Source organism: Microplitis mediator, chromosome 3, assembly GCF_029852145.1.
Source record: "Microplitis mediator isolate UGA2020A chromosome 3, iyMicMedi2.1, whole genome shotgun sequence".
NCBI lineage: Eukaryota > Metazoa > Arthropoda > Insecta > Hymenoptera > Braconidae > Microplitis > Microplitis mediator.
The window spans coordinates 15,355,841-15,377,104 of NC_079971.1; the positions used below are offsets into that span (position 1 = coordinate 15,355,841).

General features: G+C 34.5%; 1 protein-coding gene across 1 annotated transcript; it reads left to right on the forward strand.

Moving 5' to 3' along the window:
* The first annotated feature begins 341 nt into the window (after positions 1-341).
* On the forward strand, positions 342-1,298 carry LOC130665924 (uncharacterized). The gene has a single exon (XM_057466553.1). It carries the CDS (start codon positions 342-344, stop codon positions 1,296-1,298), a length of 957 nt encoding a protein of 318 aa, XP_057322536.1.
* Positions 1,299-21,264: the final 19,966 nt, after the last annotated feature.

The following is a 21,264-nucleotide window of genomic DNA, read 5'->3' on the forward strand; positions in this document are numbered from 1 at the left end:
ATTGCGCACTATGAAGCGCATGCTCATCTACCGTAAGCTTCATTAACATTCAACAACAGCGATGAAATAAGAATTGCAGTTCAACATCAAGATATGTGTCTACTTCCGAGTAAAAGTACATTACATGTATACGGGAAAGTCACCAAGTCTGATGTACAGCTGTAAGTGCAACTACTCACATGGTTAACATGACAGTTTGTCATATGCTTGAAGAAATACGCTACGGACTCAATGGTGTTGAGATTGATCGTAATAAAAATGTTGGTATCACAAGTCTCATGAAAGGATACACATCACTGAGTCCTGCTTAACAAAATACACTAGAAAATTTGGGCTGGATTATGGATGAAGCTGTCAGTAAATTACACAATGATAATGGCTACTTTGATGTATCTATACCACTGAGTCTTTTGCTTGGATTTGCTGAAGATTACCGTAAAGTTGTCATCAATGCAAAACATGAATTAATTTTAATAAGATCAAATTCCGATTTGAATGCATACATTGTGGCCACACCTGCTGCTGGAGCTCATGCTGTAGCTGTTAAAATTACGCTGCAAAAAATCGAGTGGATTGTACCATATGTAACTATGGCTGATAAACAAAAAATTGAAGCTTTGAATTATATTACAAGTGATCCAGCTATCTCAATGAGTTTCCGTGCTTGGGAGCTGTACGAGTATCCTCTATTACCAAATACTTCGAAGCACATTTGGGCTGTCAAAACTTCTACGCAGCTCGAAAAACCACGTTTTGTAATACTTGGATTTCAAACTGCAAGAAAAAATGACGCAACTAGAAATGCTAGTGGATTTAATCACTGCAACATCAGCGACATAAAATTATTTTTAAACTCTCAGAGTTATCCTTATGGGAATTTGAATCTCAACATCGCGAACAATCAATATGCTCTGTTGTATGACATGTATATAAATTTCCGAATTTCCTACTACAACAAAGAACCTGAACCACTGCTGACAAAGAAGAAATTTTTGGAACAAGCGCCACTGTATGTTATCGATTGCTCGAAACAAAACGAATCAATCAAATCTGGACCCGTGGACATTTGCCTGGAATTTGAATCTGCAAATCAATTTCCTGCGCAGACATCAGCTTATTGCCTCATTATACATGATCGCATCGTCGAGTATAATCCCATAAGCAGCATCATACGAAAACTAATATGGAGACTGTACAATATAATCCAACGACAACCATACATTACTTGTATGTATGGAGATTTGCACACGAACAAGCAAGAGATCGAGAACGATTTAAACAAAGAATTAATAAATTAAATATAATTATTGAACCTGTATTAATTAAGAAACTTACATTTATAAATGGATATACTTTTTTTATATTGATATATATTGTATTTATAACTTATAACCTAAAATATACATTTAAGTCTTACATAACCTTGAATATTTTTTCATTTGATATAATCTCAAATATATAATAAACTATAGTACACTTATCCAAAAAATTAAAGGAACAAAATAATTTTATAAATGTTTTAGTGATTTTTGGAAGGCTGTATTTTCGTGAAAAATGAACGTACCGAAAAAACAAAAAAAGCAAATTGAAGCTTGAAATCTCTAGTTTGAAGATCTTTCAGCGAAATATTTTTTCAAGCCACGGTTATTGCGGAATCATATAAAAAAGGTCGAGACAAAATTTTAAAAAATTTTTTGGTTTAGTTTTTAAGGTCTACGGGGCCGGGAAAAATTTTTTCAAAAAAACGAATTCATGGCTCGCTTAGAAAATTTATTCAGCTACAATTTGCTTTTTTTTTGTTTCTCTGTACGACAATTTGCTGCTGAGATATCAGCCTTCAAATGAAAAAGGATCCTTCTGTCTTTGATTATTGATATTTCAGCAAATAATGGCCGCACAGTAATTTAAAGGGCAGTTAGAGAAACTTGAATAAATTTCCTACAAGCTCCATTTTCGATTTTTTCAAAAAAAATTTTTTTTTATCCTTGATATCCATTTGAAAAACCCTTAAAAATGGCCATTTTCTGATTTTTTAGTCGACTCATCGCTACTTTGCAAATATTGATAAAAAAATAATGTTGCCAGGTAATTTTACAGCTTAATGTACCCCCAAAAACTCTGGAAATTTTCAGATTGATCCATTGATTCGTTTGTCCGGGCCGATTGCTCAAAGTTTTACAATACAATTAAAGGAACAAGTTTTGTTCCTTAATTTGTGTAATCATTACCAAAATGAAAAAATCAATTTTTTTCAGATTTTCTTTTATTTTTGCGTTAGTTATTCAGCAAATGTAACGTAAAGAGAGAAAAAAAAAAAAATTTCCGAAAAGCGAAAAAAAAGAAAAAAAAGCCATTCGGCAGCCGAAATGGAAGTAGATTTCTTATTGTTTAATTTTTTTCACTGTTCAAATGAAAGCTAATAAGAAAATGAAATTTTTTTTACATTTTCTTAAAAATTCTCGAGATGATAAAACAAAAAAAATCAAAAAATTATAAGTATAATGCCAACAATTGATGCTAACTAAATGAACTTCAGAAGAATTTTTGATAATAATGCATTATATGTTTTGATTTAGCGTTATTTAAAGATCCGTATGCATATATTCAAACTATCGGACCCATAGTATTCCGGACCCTATTCGAAAAATTATGATAGATTATGGTTTTAATGCTCGAGAATTCTACTCTAAGGACAAAGGCGATAATTTGCTTTCAATAAAATCTACTAATAAAATATTCTAAGATTAAAAATTGATTGTGATACATCAAAGTGTCATACTTGAAATTAGTACTAATATTTGAAATAAAAAGCCTATTAGAATATCAAACGACGAGTAGATATAGAGAATATTATCACCATAACTAATGTTGATCTTGTTATTGATATATCATATCATTTATACACTGTCGATAAAACAAAATTGTATATACCCACTGAATTGAGATGTTTAGATTTTATAAGTGTCACACTGCGATAATATGATTTTAAGTAGCTCCATGAATGTACTAAGAAGTAGGAGAACTAATGCAATAGCAAAATTTCATTGAATGAATGGTAAAATAAGTAATTTCAGTGGTCTAGGCATATATATAGGCATGAAATTTAAAGCTTATTCGAAGAGCTTTCAGATGAATTTGATATAAAGTCGATAAGTTATCACATTCAAAAGATATTGAAGAGAGAATAAGTAAAAATATGAATTTTGGGCAATTTGAAAATTTTGAAATGCTATAACTTCTAAACTAATCGACCGATTGAGCTCATTTTCAAACTAAGTTTCAAGGTGATCGGTTCGAAATTGTGGCTATAATCAAAGTGAAAACCTGCATAAAATTAGTTTCTACAATATATTGTAAATGTTCAAAACCATTTATCTATTAGAAAAAATGGTCAAATCAACAAGCTGTATAGTCACAATTGTAGGCGATCGAACAAGCTTTCACATAGAACATACGAAAATAAGCTATCTCTTTCCGTTCAGAAGTTACATCCAGTTAAAGCGGCAAACAAATTTTTTTTGAAAATTTTACAAAATTTCAATTAACTATAACTGCTAAACTTATTGGCCGAATGGGCTCATCTTCGAACTCATCCGAGGTAATCGTCTATAGAATCAGTATACTGAGTTTCATTAAGATCAGTGTAGAATTGTGGACGCTATCGTTGGAGAACGGCGCGTTATATTATATATATATATATATATATATATATATATATAAACTTTTGAACCAAATGTATTTTCTGACTCAGCTCGTCGAGCTAAGTTGAGATATAGCAGAATTTTTCGAAAATTCCATTATGAGGACAAATACAATAGTTAGATTTCTATGAAATCTACTAAAATTAAAGCACACTTCACTACATAAGACAATAGTGCGTTGATGAGCAGTAGAGTGTATTTTAAAAGGATTTTTCGAATTTATTACGATCACCTCTCAAAATAGTTTTAGTAGTTGTTTTGGGGGAGTTCACCCCCCCCCCCCCCGATAACATCGCATTCTTCTCTACCGACCGTCTGTAAGTTGCCGCGTGCACGCGCTTTTACCGACGGCTGTTACCTTGTGTGTTTGCCGGCAGATGGTGTTATCGGTGGCTGGGATGTTAACATGAGATATCAGTGGTCGATATCAGAATGTGATATCAGCGGTGGATATCAGAATGTAATATCAGTGGTGGATATCAGAATGTAATATCAGCGCCCGATTGGATATCAGAATGTGATATCAGTGGTGGATATCAGAATGTTATATCGGCGCCGGACGTCAGCAATTGACAGTGGATATGTGCAGTGACAAACTGTTTTACCGGCTGTTGGTGGGTCAGGTTTCACTTTATCTTCAGTCGGTAAAACCTAATAAACTATATGAATCCGAACACTCTCCTTCCCATACTAGCTAATGTAACAGAGCACTAGTCAGAATCCAAGGAGAGTATCCGGAATTCATATGGAAACTATATATAACGAAAATCTATATATTGAAACAACCAAAAGTTTGAGTATCTGCGAGAAGAAGTGACTTCTACATGAAAAAGTGCCATCTAGTTTCCTCGACTTTTTTTTCAAACTCTTGCATTCTGGGTTTCTTTTTCACCAACCGATGGGCAATAATTATTATAAACAGCTGATATGATGATTTGCTGTTTTATCGGTAGCTGGAAAGATAGGATTTATTTTCATCATCAGTCGGTAAAATAGAAAAAATATATGCAGTCAGCTGCTCACTCCCTCTATTCTGGTCAAGATTCCAAAATACGGGCCAGAATCGATAGTGAGCAACCGAAATGCACATGTACACTATACCAAATGAAAATCTACATATTCAAATTACTAGTAGTACGAGTATATGCGAGAAGAAGCGACATCTAGTTTTTCACGGCGTCTTTAACCAACGATCTCTTGTTACCAACACTTGATATTTATTTTCAAGTGTCGGTATGAATGTAACTAAGGTTGACCGCAGGATGATAAATTACCAACTTGTAATAATTATCATCCGATGATTCTGAAGCAAATCTCGTTTCTTATCGTTAAAATTTGCTGCCCTCATAGATGGCACGCAGTATGATTGCTGATAGTACCGTAGAAAGGGGTAGGGTAGGTGGTGAAGAGGACGTTTTGAGTCTGAAGTTTCATTCGCTGTTTAGTTCTTCAACAGTTTATAACGATCCTTAAACATTTTCGAAAAACTCAATGTAGAAACTGTGTAATAAGATCATTAGTGTCTTTGCATTTAATTATTTTTTCTTCTTCATCTATAATCGAAGCACCTTATTTTTCAAGTAAGTTTTCAAAGTTCGTAATTTGTTAATTTTTTTCTATCAGTTATTTCATAAATATAAAAAATATTTCCGTTTATAGTCAAAATGGATCTGAAAAAAGTAAACGAAATCGGTAGTCTTGAGGGACTGTTACCGGTGAAGAGGATGTGTGAATTGGAGTTGGAGAAGAAATATCAAATAATAGAGTTGAAAAATGTCACTACTAAATATGGGCCAAAGATTGTCGTTAACATCGGTAACGAATTCAACATTTACTTACCAAATCGATCGGTGATCCATTTAAATGAACATAAAGATGAGCTGGACAAGTTAAATGAATTGGCGAAAAATCAGAAGCTCCAGCTTCAATAGTATGGAACTCGATACAATAAGTTTGAGTTCGTCATTCAATCATAAATATTTTATGCATTTATATATATATATATATATATATATATATATATATATATATATATATATATATATATACTCAATACAATCTTGTTTACTTATATCTATTAAAGCCATTTTAAAAGTTCACTTTAAAAAAATCCTTAATCATGTAATTGAAAAGTCGAACGTTCATTGAACGAAATGTGTTTTTAGATTTAGATCGCAACTAAAAAATTTATTTATAATTAAAAACATGAATTAACTTATTGCGGTAAATGTAATTATTTTTTCTGTTCTGGTAGCCGAACCCCACAGCAACCCTTAAACGTACACCAACCCTTCTATCAAACAATTCTTCTGCTCGCAAGATCCCCGTTCAAAAAATTATTTTTAGGTTTTAATGTATATTAAAAAATATTTCAAGGAGTCTCGGTCATGTTTCGGGAACCGGAAGCTGCCCCCGCATCAACCCTTATATCAAACGATACTTCTGCTCGCAAACTCCCCAATAAAAAAATTATTTTTGGGTTTTAATGGATTTTCAAAAATATTTCAAGAAATCTTGGCCATGTCTCGGGAACCGGAAGCCGCCCCCGCATCAACCCTTGTATCAAACGATACTTCTGCTCGCAAACTCCCCAATAAAAAAATTTTTTCTAGGTTTTGATGGATTTTGAAAAATATTTCAAGAAATCTCGGTCATGTCTCGGGAACCGGAAGCCACCCCCGCATCAACCCTTGTATCAAACGATACTTCTGCTCGCAAACTCCCCAATAAAAAAATTATTTCTAGGTTTTGATGGATTTTAAAAAATATTTCAAGGAATCTTGACCATGTCTCGGAAACCGGAAGCCGCCCCCGCATCAACCCTTGTATCAAACGATACTTCTGCTCGCAAACTCCCCAATAAAAAAATTATTTTTAGGGTTTGATAAATTTTAAAAAATATTTCAAGGAATCTTGACCATGTCTCGGAAACCGGAAGCCGCCCCCGCATCAACCCTTGTATCAAACGATACTTCTGCTCGCAAACTCCCCAATAAAAAAATTATTTTTGGGTTTTAATAGATTTTCAAAAATATTTCAAGAAATCTTGGCCATGTCTCGGGAACCGGAAGCCGCCCCCGCATCAACCCTTGTATCAAACGATACTTCTGCTCGCAAACTCCCCAATAAAAAAATTATTTTTGGGTTTTAATGGATTTTCAAAAATATTTCAAGAAATCTTGGCCATCTCTCGGGAACCGGAGGCCGCCCCCGCATCAACCCTTGTATCAAACGATACTTCTGCTCGCAAACTCCCCAATAAAAAAATTATTTCTAGGTTTTGATGGATTTTGAAAAATATTTCAAGAAATCTCGGTCATGTCTCGGGAACCGGAAGCCGCCCCCGCATCAACCCTTGTATCAAACGATACTTCTGCTCGCAAACTCCCCAATAAAAAAATTATTTTTAGAGTTTGATAATTTTAAAAAAATATTTCAAAAAATCTCGGTCATGTCTCGGAAACCGGAAGTCGCCCCCGCATCAACCCTTGTATCAAACGATACTTCTGCTCGCCAACTCCCCAATAAAAAAATTATTTTTAGGGTTCGATAATTTTTAAAAAATATTTCAAGAAATCTCGGTCATGTCTCGGGAACCGGAAGCCGCCCCCGCATCAACCCTTGTATCAAACGATACTTCTGCTCGCAAACTTCCCAATAAAAAAATTATTTTTAGGGTTTGATAATTTTTAAAAAATATTTCAAGGAGTCTCGGTCATGTCTCGGGAACCGGAAGCCGCCCCCGCATCAACCCTTGTATCAAACGATACTTTTGCTCGCAAACTCCCCAATAAAAAAATTATTTTTGGGTTTTAATGGATTTTCAAAAATATTTCAAGAAATCTTGGCCATGTCTCGGGAACCGGAAGCCGCCCCCGCATCAACCCTTGTATCAAACGATACTTCTGCTCGCAAACTCCCCAATAAAAAAATTATTTCTAGGTTTCGATAAATTTTAAAAAATATTTCAAGAAATCTTGGCCATGTCTCGGAAACCGGAAGTCGCCCCCGCATCAACCCTTGTATCAAACGATACTTCTGCTTGCAAACTCCCCAATAAAAAAATTATTTTTGGGTTTTAATGGATTTTCAAAAATATTTCAAGAAATCTTGGCCATCTCTCGGGAACCGGAAGCCGCCCCCGCATCAACCCTTGTATCAAACGATACTTCTGCTCGCAAACTCCCCAATAAAAAAATTATTTTTAGGGTTTGATAAATTTTAAAAAATATTTCAAGAAATCTTGACCATGTCTCGGGAACCGGAAGCCGCCCCCGCATCAACCCTTGTATCAAACGATACTTCTGCTCGCAAACTCCCCAATAAAAAAATTATTTTTGGGTTTTAATGGATTTTTAAAAATATTTCAAGAAATCTTGGCCATGTCTCGGGAACCGGAAGCCGCCCCCGCATCAACCCTTGTATCAAACGATACTTCTGCTCGCAAACTCCCCAATAAAAAAATTATTTCTAGGGTTTGATAAATTTTAAAAATTATTTCAAGTAATCTTGGCCATGTCTCGGAAACCGGAAGCCGCCCCCGCATCAACCCTTGTATCAAACGATACTTCTGCTCGCAAACTTCCCAATAAAAAAATTATTTTTAGGGTTTGATAAATTTTAAAAAATATTTCAAGAAATCTTGACCATGTCTCGGAAACCGGAAGCCGCCCCCGCATCAACCCTTGTATCAAACGATACTTCTGCTCGCAAACTCCACAATAAAAAAATTATTTTTGGGTTTTAATGGATTTTCAAAAATATTTCAAGAAATCTTGGCCATGTCTCGGGAACCGGAAGTCGCCCCCGCATCAACCCTTGTACCAAACGATACTTCTGCTCGCAAACTCCCCAATAAAAAAATTATTTCTAGGGTTTGATAAATTTTAAAAATTATTTCAAGTAATCTTGGCCATGTCTCGGAAACCGGAAGCCGCCCCCGCATCAACCCTTGTATCAAACGATACTTCTGCTCGCAAACTTCCCAATAAAAAAATTATTTTTAGGGTTTGATAAATTTTAAAAAATATTTCAAGAAATCTTGACCATGTCTCGGAAACCGGAAGCCGCCCCCGCATCAACCCTTGTATCAAACGATACTTCTGCTCGCAAACTCCACAATAAAAAAATTATTTTTGGGTTTTAATGGATTTTCAAAAATATTTTAAGAAATCTTGGCCATGTCTCGGGAACCGGAAGCCGCCCCCGCATCAACCCTTGTATCAAACGATACTTCTGCTCGCAAACTCCCCAATAAAAAAATTATTTCTAGGTTTTGATGGATTTTGAAAAATATTTCAAGAAATCTCGGTCATGTCTTAGGATCTGGACGCTGTCCCTGTATCAGCTCTCACATTAAACATTTATTCTATTCACATATTTTCTGCTAAGAAAATTGTTTCAAGGATAAAATTAACATATTTTTTCTTGAGTTTATTTTAATTAAAAAAATTATTTTTTACATTTTCGAAATCAAGATATTCTAAAATAATTTGATTTGTATACAATTGTCAACATTCATATTTTAAGATTTCAATGATTAATTGAAATTATATTTTCTTAGAATTTGTTATTTAAAAAAAAAACGTTTTTGTTTTATTATTGCTTCTAATCTGACAGGTAATGTCATTATAAATAGTTGACAGTTCGTGTGTCGTAGTTTTTTGTTTTGGGTAAGCAATCTCTATCTTGATTTTTTTGTTTTTTGTTTTATCAAATATATTTGTTAGTCATTTCTAGTTACTAATATTTAGATATTAAAGACTGAGCTTTCGCAATTATCTTTATAAATAAATTCATGGCTTTTTGGAATTGCTGTACGACAACGATTAGTTTATAGTTTTCGTTGATAATTTGTGCAATTTTATTAGATTTTGTTTATATTTTTCGTGTATTATTCTTGAAAATAATGAAATGTAAAAATCTTCTCCTCGTCAAGACAATTGGTGAAAGTGTCAGTTCCATTGACGATGTTGAATTATACTCTTATTCTAAAGGGTCGTTGTGTGCAAAAGTAAGTACCACTTTTTTTTTATTGCACGAAATGTTCACACTAAATTAAGGATTAACTTCGATGAGATGTTTTTATTTATATATATATTTATTTATCGATAATAATTTTGTTTGTAGTATTTTGATAATTTATTTCTACGAAAATCTTTTCAAAACCAACATATTATTTTTGGTGTCTTTACATTAAGTTTTATTCTCATCCCTACTAGATTGCTCTTAGATGCAAAACTCCTTGCAACAAAACTTTTCGAGACAAAATCAAATCAATGTGGGAATCAAAGACCTCTGGCTTGAAACGTTCTGTAGAAGAGTATCTTTACTCCAAAGCATGTGATAAAGGAGAGAAGACTCTAAATGAACCTCAAACTCTACCCACGACGGATTGCGAAAAATCGGACAAAGAATCAAAAAATACATACAATTGTGAAAACAGGGATGATGAAGCGGGGGATTCGTTGCGTTCAGAGGTATGCGATGTTTTGATTTATTGGTACAGACCGAAGTTTTGTACCTATTAAAACTGCCAGGGAAATATTAGGTAGTAAATTTTTTATTTTCTTGCAACCAAGATGAATTAAATGAATAAAAATACAAACTTTCCCGTTCCGACGACATGACACGACCACTAATAACACTAGACTCGAACCTACCCCTAGTGACTAACCCGATGGTCAGTTTTAGGTCTGGAATTTTTGTTTTGGTAAAAAAAAAAAAAATCCAGTAATAAGACTGATAGTTTGTCAACAACTACTGATGCCATTGCGCTCCAACCTACCCCCAATAACGACCTCTGTAGTCGTTTTTGGCTCCAGAATTTTCATTTTCGAAAGAAATATCCATTGTCAAAATTGTCAGATTGACAATAGCTACTAAAGACACTAAACGTACACCCACCCCTCGTCATCAGCTCCAGCTCTAGTATATTGATTTCCATAAAAATATAAATTATTGACAATACTGAGAGCTCAAAGGCTACCACTGATGACACTAGACTCGAACCTACCCCTAGTAACTACCCTTATAGTTATTGTTAGCTCCGGAATTTTTTATCTTGGAAAAAAATATTGATTGACATGACTGACAGCTTGACAACAAGTACTGATGACATTGTGCTCGAACCAACCCCCCATGACTACCCCTGTGGATCTGTTTAGCTCCGGAATTTTTATTTATGACGAAAAAAATCCAGTGACAAGACTGAGAGCTCAAAGGCTACCACTGATGACACTAGACTCGAACCTACCCCTAGTAACTACCCTTATAGTTATTGTTAGCTCCGGAATTTTTATTTATGACGAAAAAAATCCAGTGACAAGACTGAGAGCTCAAAGGCTACCACTGATGACACTAGACTCGAACCTACCCCTAGTAACTACCCTTATAGTTATTGTTAGCTCCGGAATTTTTATTTATGACGAAAAAAATCCAGTGACAAGACTGAGAGCTCAAAGGCTACCACTGATGACACTAGACTCGAACCTACCCCTAGTAACTACCCTTATAGTTATTGTTAGCTCCGGAATTTTTTATCTTGGAAAAAAATATTGATTGACATGACTGACAGCTTGACAACAAGTACTGATGACATTGTGCTCGAACCAACCCCCCATGACTACCCCTGTGGATCTGTTTAGCTCCGGAATTTTTATTTATGACGAAAAAAATCCAGTGACAAGACTGAGAGCTCAAAGGCTACCACTGATGACACTAGACTCGAACCTACCCCTAGTAACTACCCTTATAGTTATTGTTAGCTCTGGAATTTTTATCTCGGAAAAAAAAAATCCATCCACAAGACTGACAGTTTGTTAACACCCACTGATGACACTGGACTCGACTTCACTCCTTGTAACCACCCTTTTTGGTCAGTTGTAGCTCTGGAATTTTTACTCTGGAATAAAAAAAATCCAGTGTTAAGTTCGAGAGCTCAAAAGCAACCACTGATGACATTAGACTTGAACTTACTCCTAGTGACCACCCCGGTTGTCAGTTCTAGCTATGAATGTTTTTTCTATTTCTAAGGAGCTTTTAAGTGTATGGGTGACAAAATTTCTTTTATCCGCACTTATGTAATTTTTTTTTTGTATTCTATAATTCTCTTCGTCACATTGGGTTTTGTTTTCTTCCCACACAGATTTCCTTCCAATGCATGACTCCTCGTAATTTAGATGTGCGAGAAAAAGTTAAACCTTTTTCATTATCTAAGAATTTTGGCTCAAATTATACCTATCGTGACCGACTTATTTCCAAATGTAACATTGTACAAGTCAACCCATCACTCCAAATGAGAATCATGGATCCCGTAGTTAAGCCTGAATCGTTACAAACTTCGCTCGCAGTGAATTCTAATGTATTTGATGAGACATTTATATACAACTCTGACTATGAACGAATTGTCAATAAGGGGTGTGGTGCTTGTTTATTTCGCGCACTTTCTCAAGCAATTTATGGTGATGAAGACATTGGATTTCATGAAATCCGTGAAGATGTAGTTATTACCGCTTCAAAAAATTTTTCTAAGTATCAAAGTGATTTCCTTTGGTATAGTTTTGATCCAAATGAGTTCTCTAATTCTCAAGACTACTATGACGCAATGATCCGTGACGACAAGCTTGCTTCACTCTTCGAAATAAAAGTTTTTTCACAGCTTTTTAAACGACCTGTTCGAGTTTACCGTCAAGAAAATGCTATTGATTCAAAATTTCGTCCTATAATTTTTTTTAAGTGTCAAAATTCTGAACATGATGAAATTTTACTTTTATTTAGTGGTCCCTCCGATGCAGGTCACTACGAATTGCTCAGGAAGAAAATTCCTCCAACCGCCGGCATTAAATTTACACAGGAGAATGAGAGAGAATTTTCTTCTCGTACTCCAATTGTTGAGGAAGTTCTAGCGACTGATCAAATTAAAACTAATTTCGATCCTAAAGAACGTAAATGTCTGTATGAGTCTAACTCTGATTCTAGTGATAGTGAGATTTTTAAAAATGACGTCTTATCCGGCCAAGCTGAAGAACATTCAACAAAAAATATATACCAAAATCATCTAGGTGAATTCGAATTTCTCACAGAAAAAATTGCCACAGAGGAGAATACGGTTGATCGCGATCTCTTACGTTCAATTATTCAAATATGTCTTAGAACGGAGTTAAAATGTAACTGTCCGCTAGCTTATTACGGTGGATTTAGGCAAAATAATGTAAATATAGTTGGATATGCCATTTGTAAAGTTTCTAGTCACCAGGTTAAATTTAAATTCGATATTATTGAGCTGGATAAGTTCCATATTCAAGTTGATGTTTCAAGCGATAGGTCCATTGAGTTTACTCATAAACAAAAGGATGTTCCGTTCACTTGGCTGAAAGGTGATAATCGAAAACGTGTTTTAAAGCTATTAAAATATCGGTCACCAAGAAGTGTTTATTTAGAATGGTGTAAAGACAATGAGAAAAAATTAGAAGAAGATGGACATCCAACTTCTGAAGTCCAACAAATGACTTTAGAAAAAATTAGCTCTGAAGAACGAGTGAGAAAAAGATCTACACTCAAATCCCATGACGTAGCGGACATTATGCAGTTATATATTGATGAACAAGACCTCGCAGATCCCTATATTCGTACTGTGCATTGGCCGCTGCGAATTATATTATTTTTAGAAAAACCACTTGATGTTGTGGATCATGACTCACCAGTTATTGTGCACTTAGATTCTTCGGGTGCTCGTATAAAAACTCCAGGCTATATTTCTTGTAAGAGAATCATGTACTACGCTCTTGTATATCGTGCTACAAAATCCACTATACCATTAGCTCAAATGATTACTTGTGCTCAAGATATTTCGACAGTTTCAACATTTTTAGATTTATATGCGCAATCAGTAAAAAAAAAATGTTTAACATGGCCATTTAAAGCTATTGTCGTTGATTGGTCATGGACACTCATGAACAGTATATTGCAAACCTGGAATGGGATGAATGTTAGTGAATATTTAGAATTTACTTTTTTATACTTTGAGGATAAAAAGAAGGTCCCAAGAAATGTAACATTTTTGTTAAGTTGCTGTGCTCACATCATGCATAGAGTAGCTGATGCTGTAAAAGTTTTAAATTTGGAGAACATCAAATATTTCTTGATGGATTTAATGGGACAATTAATATTATGTCGAACAAAGGAGGAAGTGGATGGAATATTTGATTGTATGTGTGTAATCTTGCTTTCGAAAAAAAGTGAAACATCTGAAGAGTACATCGCAAAACTTGCAGAGAAAGTGAAGAATCCTTTAGAAGTAGAAAAAATAACAAAATTGACAGAAAATAGTAACATGAGTGAAATAGATATTGAAGATATGAGACATGAAAATGAAAATAAAATAAAAAGTAGGAATGCTATTTATAGGAAATCACCTTTCTACAAATACTTTTGCGAACGATTGGAAGCTGTACAAACGTGGTTGGATGGAACAGAGCAAGAGATTGAATACGTATCAAATAAATGTTATTCACCAGAGTTTTTAGATTATATGTTAGTTTCATATTTGCCATATTTACCGTTATGGAGTGGGATTCTCTTAGATTTAGTTGACTCTGCTGTGACTCGTGTGACCAACGCCTTTGTTGAGGCACACATGAAGGCCTATAAAGAAAATATTTTAGATGGGAAAAAAAATAATACTGTTGGTGATACGATTAGAGCACTGAAAAAAAATACTGAATACTTGTTAGCAGAAGAAAAACTTTTCAGTTCTCGAACAAAGGACCAGGTTTCATTCAAAAAATATCCACTGATGAAAGAACCAGCGGCGAATCCGGATGAAATTAACTTATGGGGAAAAACAAAAGCCGAAGTTAACAAATTAAAACCTAAAAAACAACGGAACCGGTTCATGACGGGCAAAAATATTATTAAAATAAATAAATATACTACTGACAAAAAATCAGAAGGCATAAAGATAGAACAAGATGTCCAATCTGACTCCGTAGAAAAAACCGCTAAAAAACAAAAAAATGATAATAAATCAAAACAAAAAAAAATTAAAAAACAAACAAACAAATCGAACAGAAAAAAACAAATTCAAGACAGTGAAGTAGAAGTTTCATCGGCAACAACACTAGGAACTAACAATAAACAATGTAATGTAGAGTTACTGAGCAATGGAATTGTTAACTCAATTTTATACTACATACAGTCAAATTCAGCCGCACTGAAGATGGCAAGATTCACTGGCGATGCACAAACATTTTTCGGTTTAAAAATATTCAAAATATCACCGAGAGAGCTCCATTCGATTGTTGATAAGAATGGGTGGGTAGACGGTCAAATAATTGATGCTTTTGCAGCGACCTTCATGGAAAATGGTTGCAGAATAACTTATATCCCAACGGACTTGCTGAGTAAAGTGTTAGGAAATAATTGGGACATCAGCAAACCTAAACTATACATCAACAAGCTGAAAGGAAAGTTTGGAAACATACTCATCATGCCCTATTGCTATTTGGATCACTGGCGGTTACTGATTGCTGACTTAGTTGAAAAAAAATTGATCTTTTACGATCCACGGAATAAAAACAGTGACATTGGACGAGTACAAGTAGCATTTGAGAAAGCCATCAGTGAATCGACGGATAGTAGTGCATTAGGGAAACTCAAATCAATCAAGTGGGACACTGAAGAAGGATTAATGAGGCCCTATCAAGAGTATGCAGATAATGTAAATTGCGGTGTGTACTGCATGTACTATATGTATTGTATCTATCACGGACAAAATTTTGATATGGAATTCGATCCGTATAATTATAGAAGAACGATTGCGAATCAGTTGCTGACACATGCCGACAATGCTACTGACAAGTGTACATACTGTATGGAAAAACTACGGAAAGAAGACCAACGAACCTGTAAGATATGCACTCGTAAAGTACATACAGAATGTATTGACGGCGACGAAACAACGACGGATGACGAAAGAAAGTTTGAATTTTCACGGCTGAAAAAAAATAAAAAAAGGAAATATCGATATTTAAACGAAAGTGATTGGATGTGTCGATTATGCTTAAAAAACGCTAAGAATTATAATTAATACTGTAAAAAAATGTATTTAATCTAAGTTGTTGTTTAATAAAATAATTAAAAGTGAAAAAAATTAAATAAAACTCATACAGAGGTCAATGCAGAGATCACGCCAAGACTCTGAAAAATAACACAAATGTCACAAAAGACTGTTTCAGATTAACAACAGCCTAAAAATATTTTTTTAAGTGGTGATTTTGTGAGTTAGAAAGATATTTATACTAGGGGTTAATGCGAGGGTGACTTCCAGATCCTGAAAAATGACCAAAATTGCTCGAATTAATTTTCGAAAAGCATTGAAGCCTCAATTAATGTTTGAATTAATAAGTATGTAAGTAGAATAATTATTTTATACAGTGGTTATTGCCGGGTTGGATTCCAGATTCTGAAACAAAATCAAGAATACGCGAATTATTTTTCCGAAATAATCAAGGCCTCAAAGAATTTTTTTTATTGGGGAATAAGTGAATAGGAGCATTATTTTATATAGGGGTTGATGCGAGGATGACTTCCGAATCCTGAAACACGAACAAGATTCATCAGATAATTTTTCTAAATGCATTATAGCCTCCAAATAATTTTTTTATTAAAGAGTAAGTGAGATTGAGAATTATTTCATATAGGGGTTGATGCGGGGATGACTTCCGGATCCGGAGACATGATCAAGATTTATCAAATAATTGTTCTAAATGCATCAATTCCTCATAAGAATTTTTTTATTGAGAAGTAAGTGAGTTAGAGAATGATTATATACAGGGGTTGATGCGGAAACAACTTCCGGTTCCCGAGACATGCCGAAAATTTCTTGAAATATTTTTCAAAATCCATCAAAACCTAGAAATAATTTTTTTATTGGGGAGTTTGCCAGCAGAAGTATCGTTTGATACAAGGGTTGATGCGGGGGCGGCTTCCGGTTCCCGAGACATGACCGAGATTTCTTGAAATATTTTTCAAAATCCATCAAAACCTAGAAATAATTTTTTTATTGGGGAGTTTGCGAGCAGAAGTATCGTTTGATACAAGGGTTGATGCGGGGGCGACTTCCGGTTTCCGAGACATGGCCAAGATTTCTTGAAATATTTTTTAAAATTTATCGAAACCTAGAAATAATTTTTTTATTGGGGAGTTTGCGAGCAGAAGTATCGTTTGATACAAGGGTTGATGCGGGGGCGGCTTCCGGTTCCCGAGACATGGCCAAGATTTCTTGAAATATTTTTGAAAATCCATTAAAACCCAAAAATAATTTTTTTATTGGGGAGTTTGCGAGCAGAAGTATCGTTTGATACAAGGGTTGATGCGGGGGCGGCTTCCGGTTTCCGAGACATGGTCAAGATTTCTTGAAATATTTTTTAAAATTTATCAAACCCTAGAAATAATTTTTTTATTGGGGAGTTTGCGAGCAGAAGTATCGTTTGATACAAGGGTTGATGCGGGGGCGGCTTCCGGTTCCCGAGACATGGCCAAGATTTCTTGAAATATTTTTGAAAATCCATTAAAACCCAAAAATAATTTTTTTATTGGGGAGTTTGCGAGCAGAAGTATCATTTGATACAAGGGTTGATGCGGGGGCGGCTTCCGGTTTCCGAGACATGGTCAAGATTTCTTGAAATATTTTTTAAAATTTATCAAACCCTAAAAATAATTTTTTTATTGGGGAGTTTGCGAGCGGAAGTATCGTTTGATACAAGGGTTGATGCGGGGGCGGCTTCCGGTTCCCGAGACATGACCGAGACTCCTTGAAATATTTTTTAAGATACATTAAAACCTAAAAATAATTTTTTGAACGGGAAGTTTGCGAGCAGAAGTATCGTTTGATACAAGGGTTGATGCGGGGGCGACTTCCGGTTTCCGAGACATGACCGAGATTTCTTGAAATATTTTTTAAAAATTATCAAACCCTAAAAATAATTTTTTTATATTGGGGAGTTTGCGAGCAGAAGTATCGTTTGATACAAGGGTTGATGCGGGGGCGGCTTCCGGTTCCCGAGACATGACCGAGATTTCTAGAAATATTTTTCAAAATCCATCAAAACCTAGAAATAATTTTTTTATTGGGGAGTTTTCGAGCAGAAGTATCGTTTGATACAAGGATTGATGCGGGGGCGGCTTCCGGTTTCCGAGACATGGCCAAGATTTCTTGAAATATTTTTGAAAATCCATTAAAACCCAAAAATAATTTTTTAATTGGGGAGTTTGCGAGCAGAAGTATCGTTTGATACAAGGGTTGATGCGGGGGCGGCTTCCGGTTCCCGAGACATGGCCAAAATTTCTTGAAATATTTTTGAAAATCCATTAAAACCCAAAAATAATTTTTTTATTGGGGAGTTTGCGAGCAGAAGTATCGTTTGATACAAGGGTTGATGCGGGGGCGGCTTCCGGTTTCCGAGACATGGTCAAGATTTCTTGAAATATTTTTTAAAATTTATCAAACCCTAAAAATAATTTTTTTATTGGGGAGTTTGCGAGCAGAAGTATCGTTTGATACAAGGGTTGATGCGGGGGCGGCTTCCGGTTTCCGAGACATGGTCAAGATTTCTTGAAATATTTTTTAAAATTTATCAAACCCTAAAAATAATTTTTTTATTGGGGAGTTTGCGAGCAGAAGTATCGTTTGATACAAGGGTTGATGCGGGGGCGGCTTCCGGTTCCCGAGACATGACCGAGATTTCTTGAAATATTTTTCAAAATCCATCAAAACCTAGAAATAATTTTTTTATTGGGGAGTTTGCGAGCAGAAGTATCGTTTGATACAAGGGTTGATGCGGGGGCGGCTTCCGGTTCCCGAGACATGACCGAGATTTCTTGAAATATTTTTCAAAATCCATCAAAACCTAGAAATAATTTTTTTATTGGGGAGTTTGCGAGCAGAAATATCGTTTGATACAAGGGTTGATGCGGGGGCGGCTTCCGGTTCCCGAGACATGGCCAAGATTTCTTGAAATATTTTTGAAAATCCATTAACACCCAAAAATAATTTTTTTATTGGGGAGTTTCCGAGCAGAAGTATCGTTTGATACAAGGGTTGATGCGGGGGCGGCTTCCGGTTCCCGAGACATGACCGAGATTTCTTGAAATATTTTTCAAAATCCATCAAAACCTAGAAATAATTTTTTTATTGGGGAGTTTGCGAGCAGAAGTATCGTTTGATACAAGGGTTGATGCGGGGGCAGCTTCCGGTTCCCGAAACATGACCGAGACTCCTTGAAATATTTTTTAATATACATTAAAACCTAAAAATAATTTTTTGAACGGGGATCTTGCGAGCAGAAGAATTGTTTGATAGAAGGGTTGGTGTACGTTTAAGGGTTGCTGTGGGGTTCGGCTACCAGAACAGAAAACATAATTACATTTACCGCAATAAGTTAATTCATGTTTTTAATTATAAAAAATTTTTTTAGTTGCGATCTAAATCTAAAAACACATTTCGTTCAATGAACGTTCGACTTTTCAATTACATCCTTAATCGCCAAAAACATATCGATTCACTCAATCACTGTTATCATCAGACCACTCAATATCGTATCCCGCCGCGTCTAATTGTTTACCAAATTCAATGAGTTCTTGCTCGAATTCGTAAAGATTTTGCTCAAATTCATCTAAATTATTATCATGAACATTAAGCTCAGATTGATTTAAATCATCCTCATCTAACTCATTCTCATCAACCTCAATACTAACACTTTCTTCTAGATCATCTACCATCAATAAATTATTTAATTGCTGCACTTCAACATCGTGGTTCCCCAACGTATCTGGCCATGTTTCACGTACAACTCTTATCATGAAATAACTTTTCAACGATGGTACGGTTGTTTCATCATAAATTAAACGAAACCACCATGAGAATTTTTCATGGATTATTTTTAAATTTGCAGACACTCCATTAATTGTGATTGCGGCTCTATCTATTTCTAAATCATTGAGAATAAATGTGAATAGTTGGCCGCTAATTCTTTGCTGCAGTTCTTCAATGGTATATCCCATCATCCATGGATATGGTATCACACAATCATATTCGAGCAATCTGTTAATAAAAAAACCGTTTCGTTGTATTGTTGATATTGAATCTCTATATTGGACTTCAAGATCCAACCAAGATTCTGATAAAAGATCACCAGTAAAAAAATATTTTGTTGGGATTGGCTGTATGTCACCAGGGATTTTAAACCACTATGATAGTTTTTCATTTATAATCGTTAAAATAGTTGGACAATTATTGTACACAATAAGTTCACTGTCAAATTTTTCGTCAACATCTAATGATTTTAGTTCTTCAATAATATTAGTGATTATGACATTAATGTTGCTATTTTGCAACCATTCATGAGGAAATATGGCTTCATATATTATTGCATTCCCCATAATTTTTAATTTGATGTTCCAATAAAAAGATTGAAAAAATATATGAAATACTTATGATAAATATTTCAATTTCTTAGAACTTTTTTGTTTAAAATCTCTTTAGATCAGCACACACTAATTACGCACTCTAAATAACCAACTAACTAGATAATTTTCAACTTTGAAAAAAAAATATTTTTTCTTCACTTGCAATCACTTTTAGTTTTTTTTTACCGATCGTTTCAATTGTAGACAGAACAGAAAAGTGATGCTGAATGACTTCACTTGAATATATTCTATAGCGTCACAACTAAGGCCATAAAATCAAAGTAATAAATATACAGAGTGATGATTAAAATTAAAAGCATGTTCCTTTAACGTTCGTTTATAGATACGTATTTCTTAAATTATTTCTTTATTACATTCTTTACAATTTTTAATCAACTGAACTTCATTAAAAAGTTCATCATAGTCTACTGCTGTATGATTACAATGATTATAACAGAGTCTGTATCCGATTATGTCTCTATCATTTTTCATAGCAATCGGTAATTTTTCCCAAACCTTATCGATTTTATCAGAAGCAAATTGTATGATAAAATTTTTCGGCAACATATTAATATCCTCCGCTTTCATTTCTTCAATATTTCTTTTCAACTGATAAAAAATTTTTATAGACCTTTCTAGTGACGGCTCTCCAATATAATTCTTTATATACCATTTTTTCAGGATTTTAACGTTTTCCAAAGCACAACAACAGTTGCTAGTTAATTTAAATTTTTTATGATCATCACATATCGATAATTTTTTATTTTTGATTCTAGGACAACCCAAATTTTCTAAATTAACAATAGTCTTATTAGGTCCAATAATTTGACGTAGCCAGTTTTTTTTCTCTTCACCTGTTACGTAAATATATTCATGATTCTTAGTTATATACTTTATTACAGCATCCACATTATTGTAGGGTAAATCACCAGCATTCCAAGTAATTCCATGATGGTAATGTGTTAGCCAGTCATTTAATCGCTGATAACGTTGAGACAATAATTCCCAAGCGTAAGGTGGTTTAAACAATACATGTGATGTTTCTTCAACATTCATTGTATTTTTCAGCGTTAGAGAAGCGAGTTCTTTTATAATG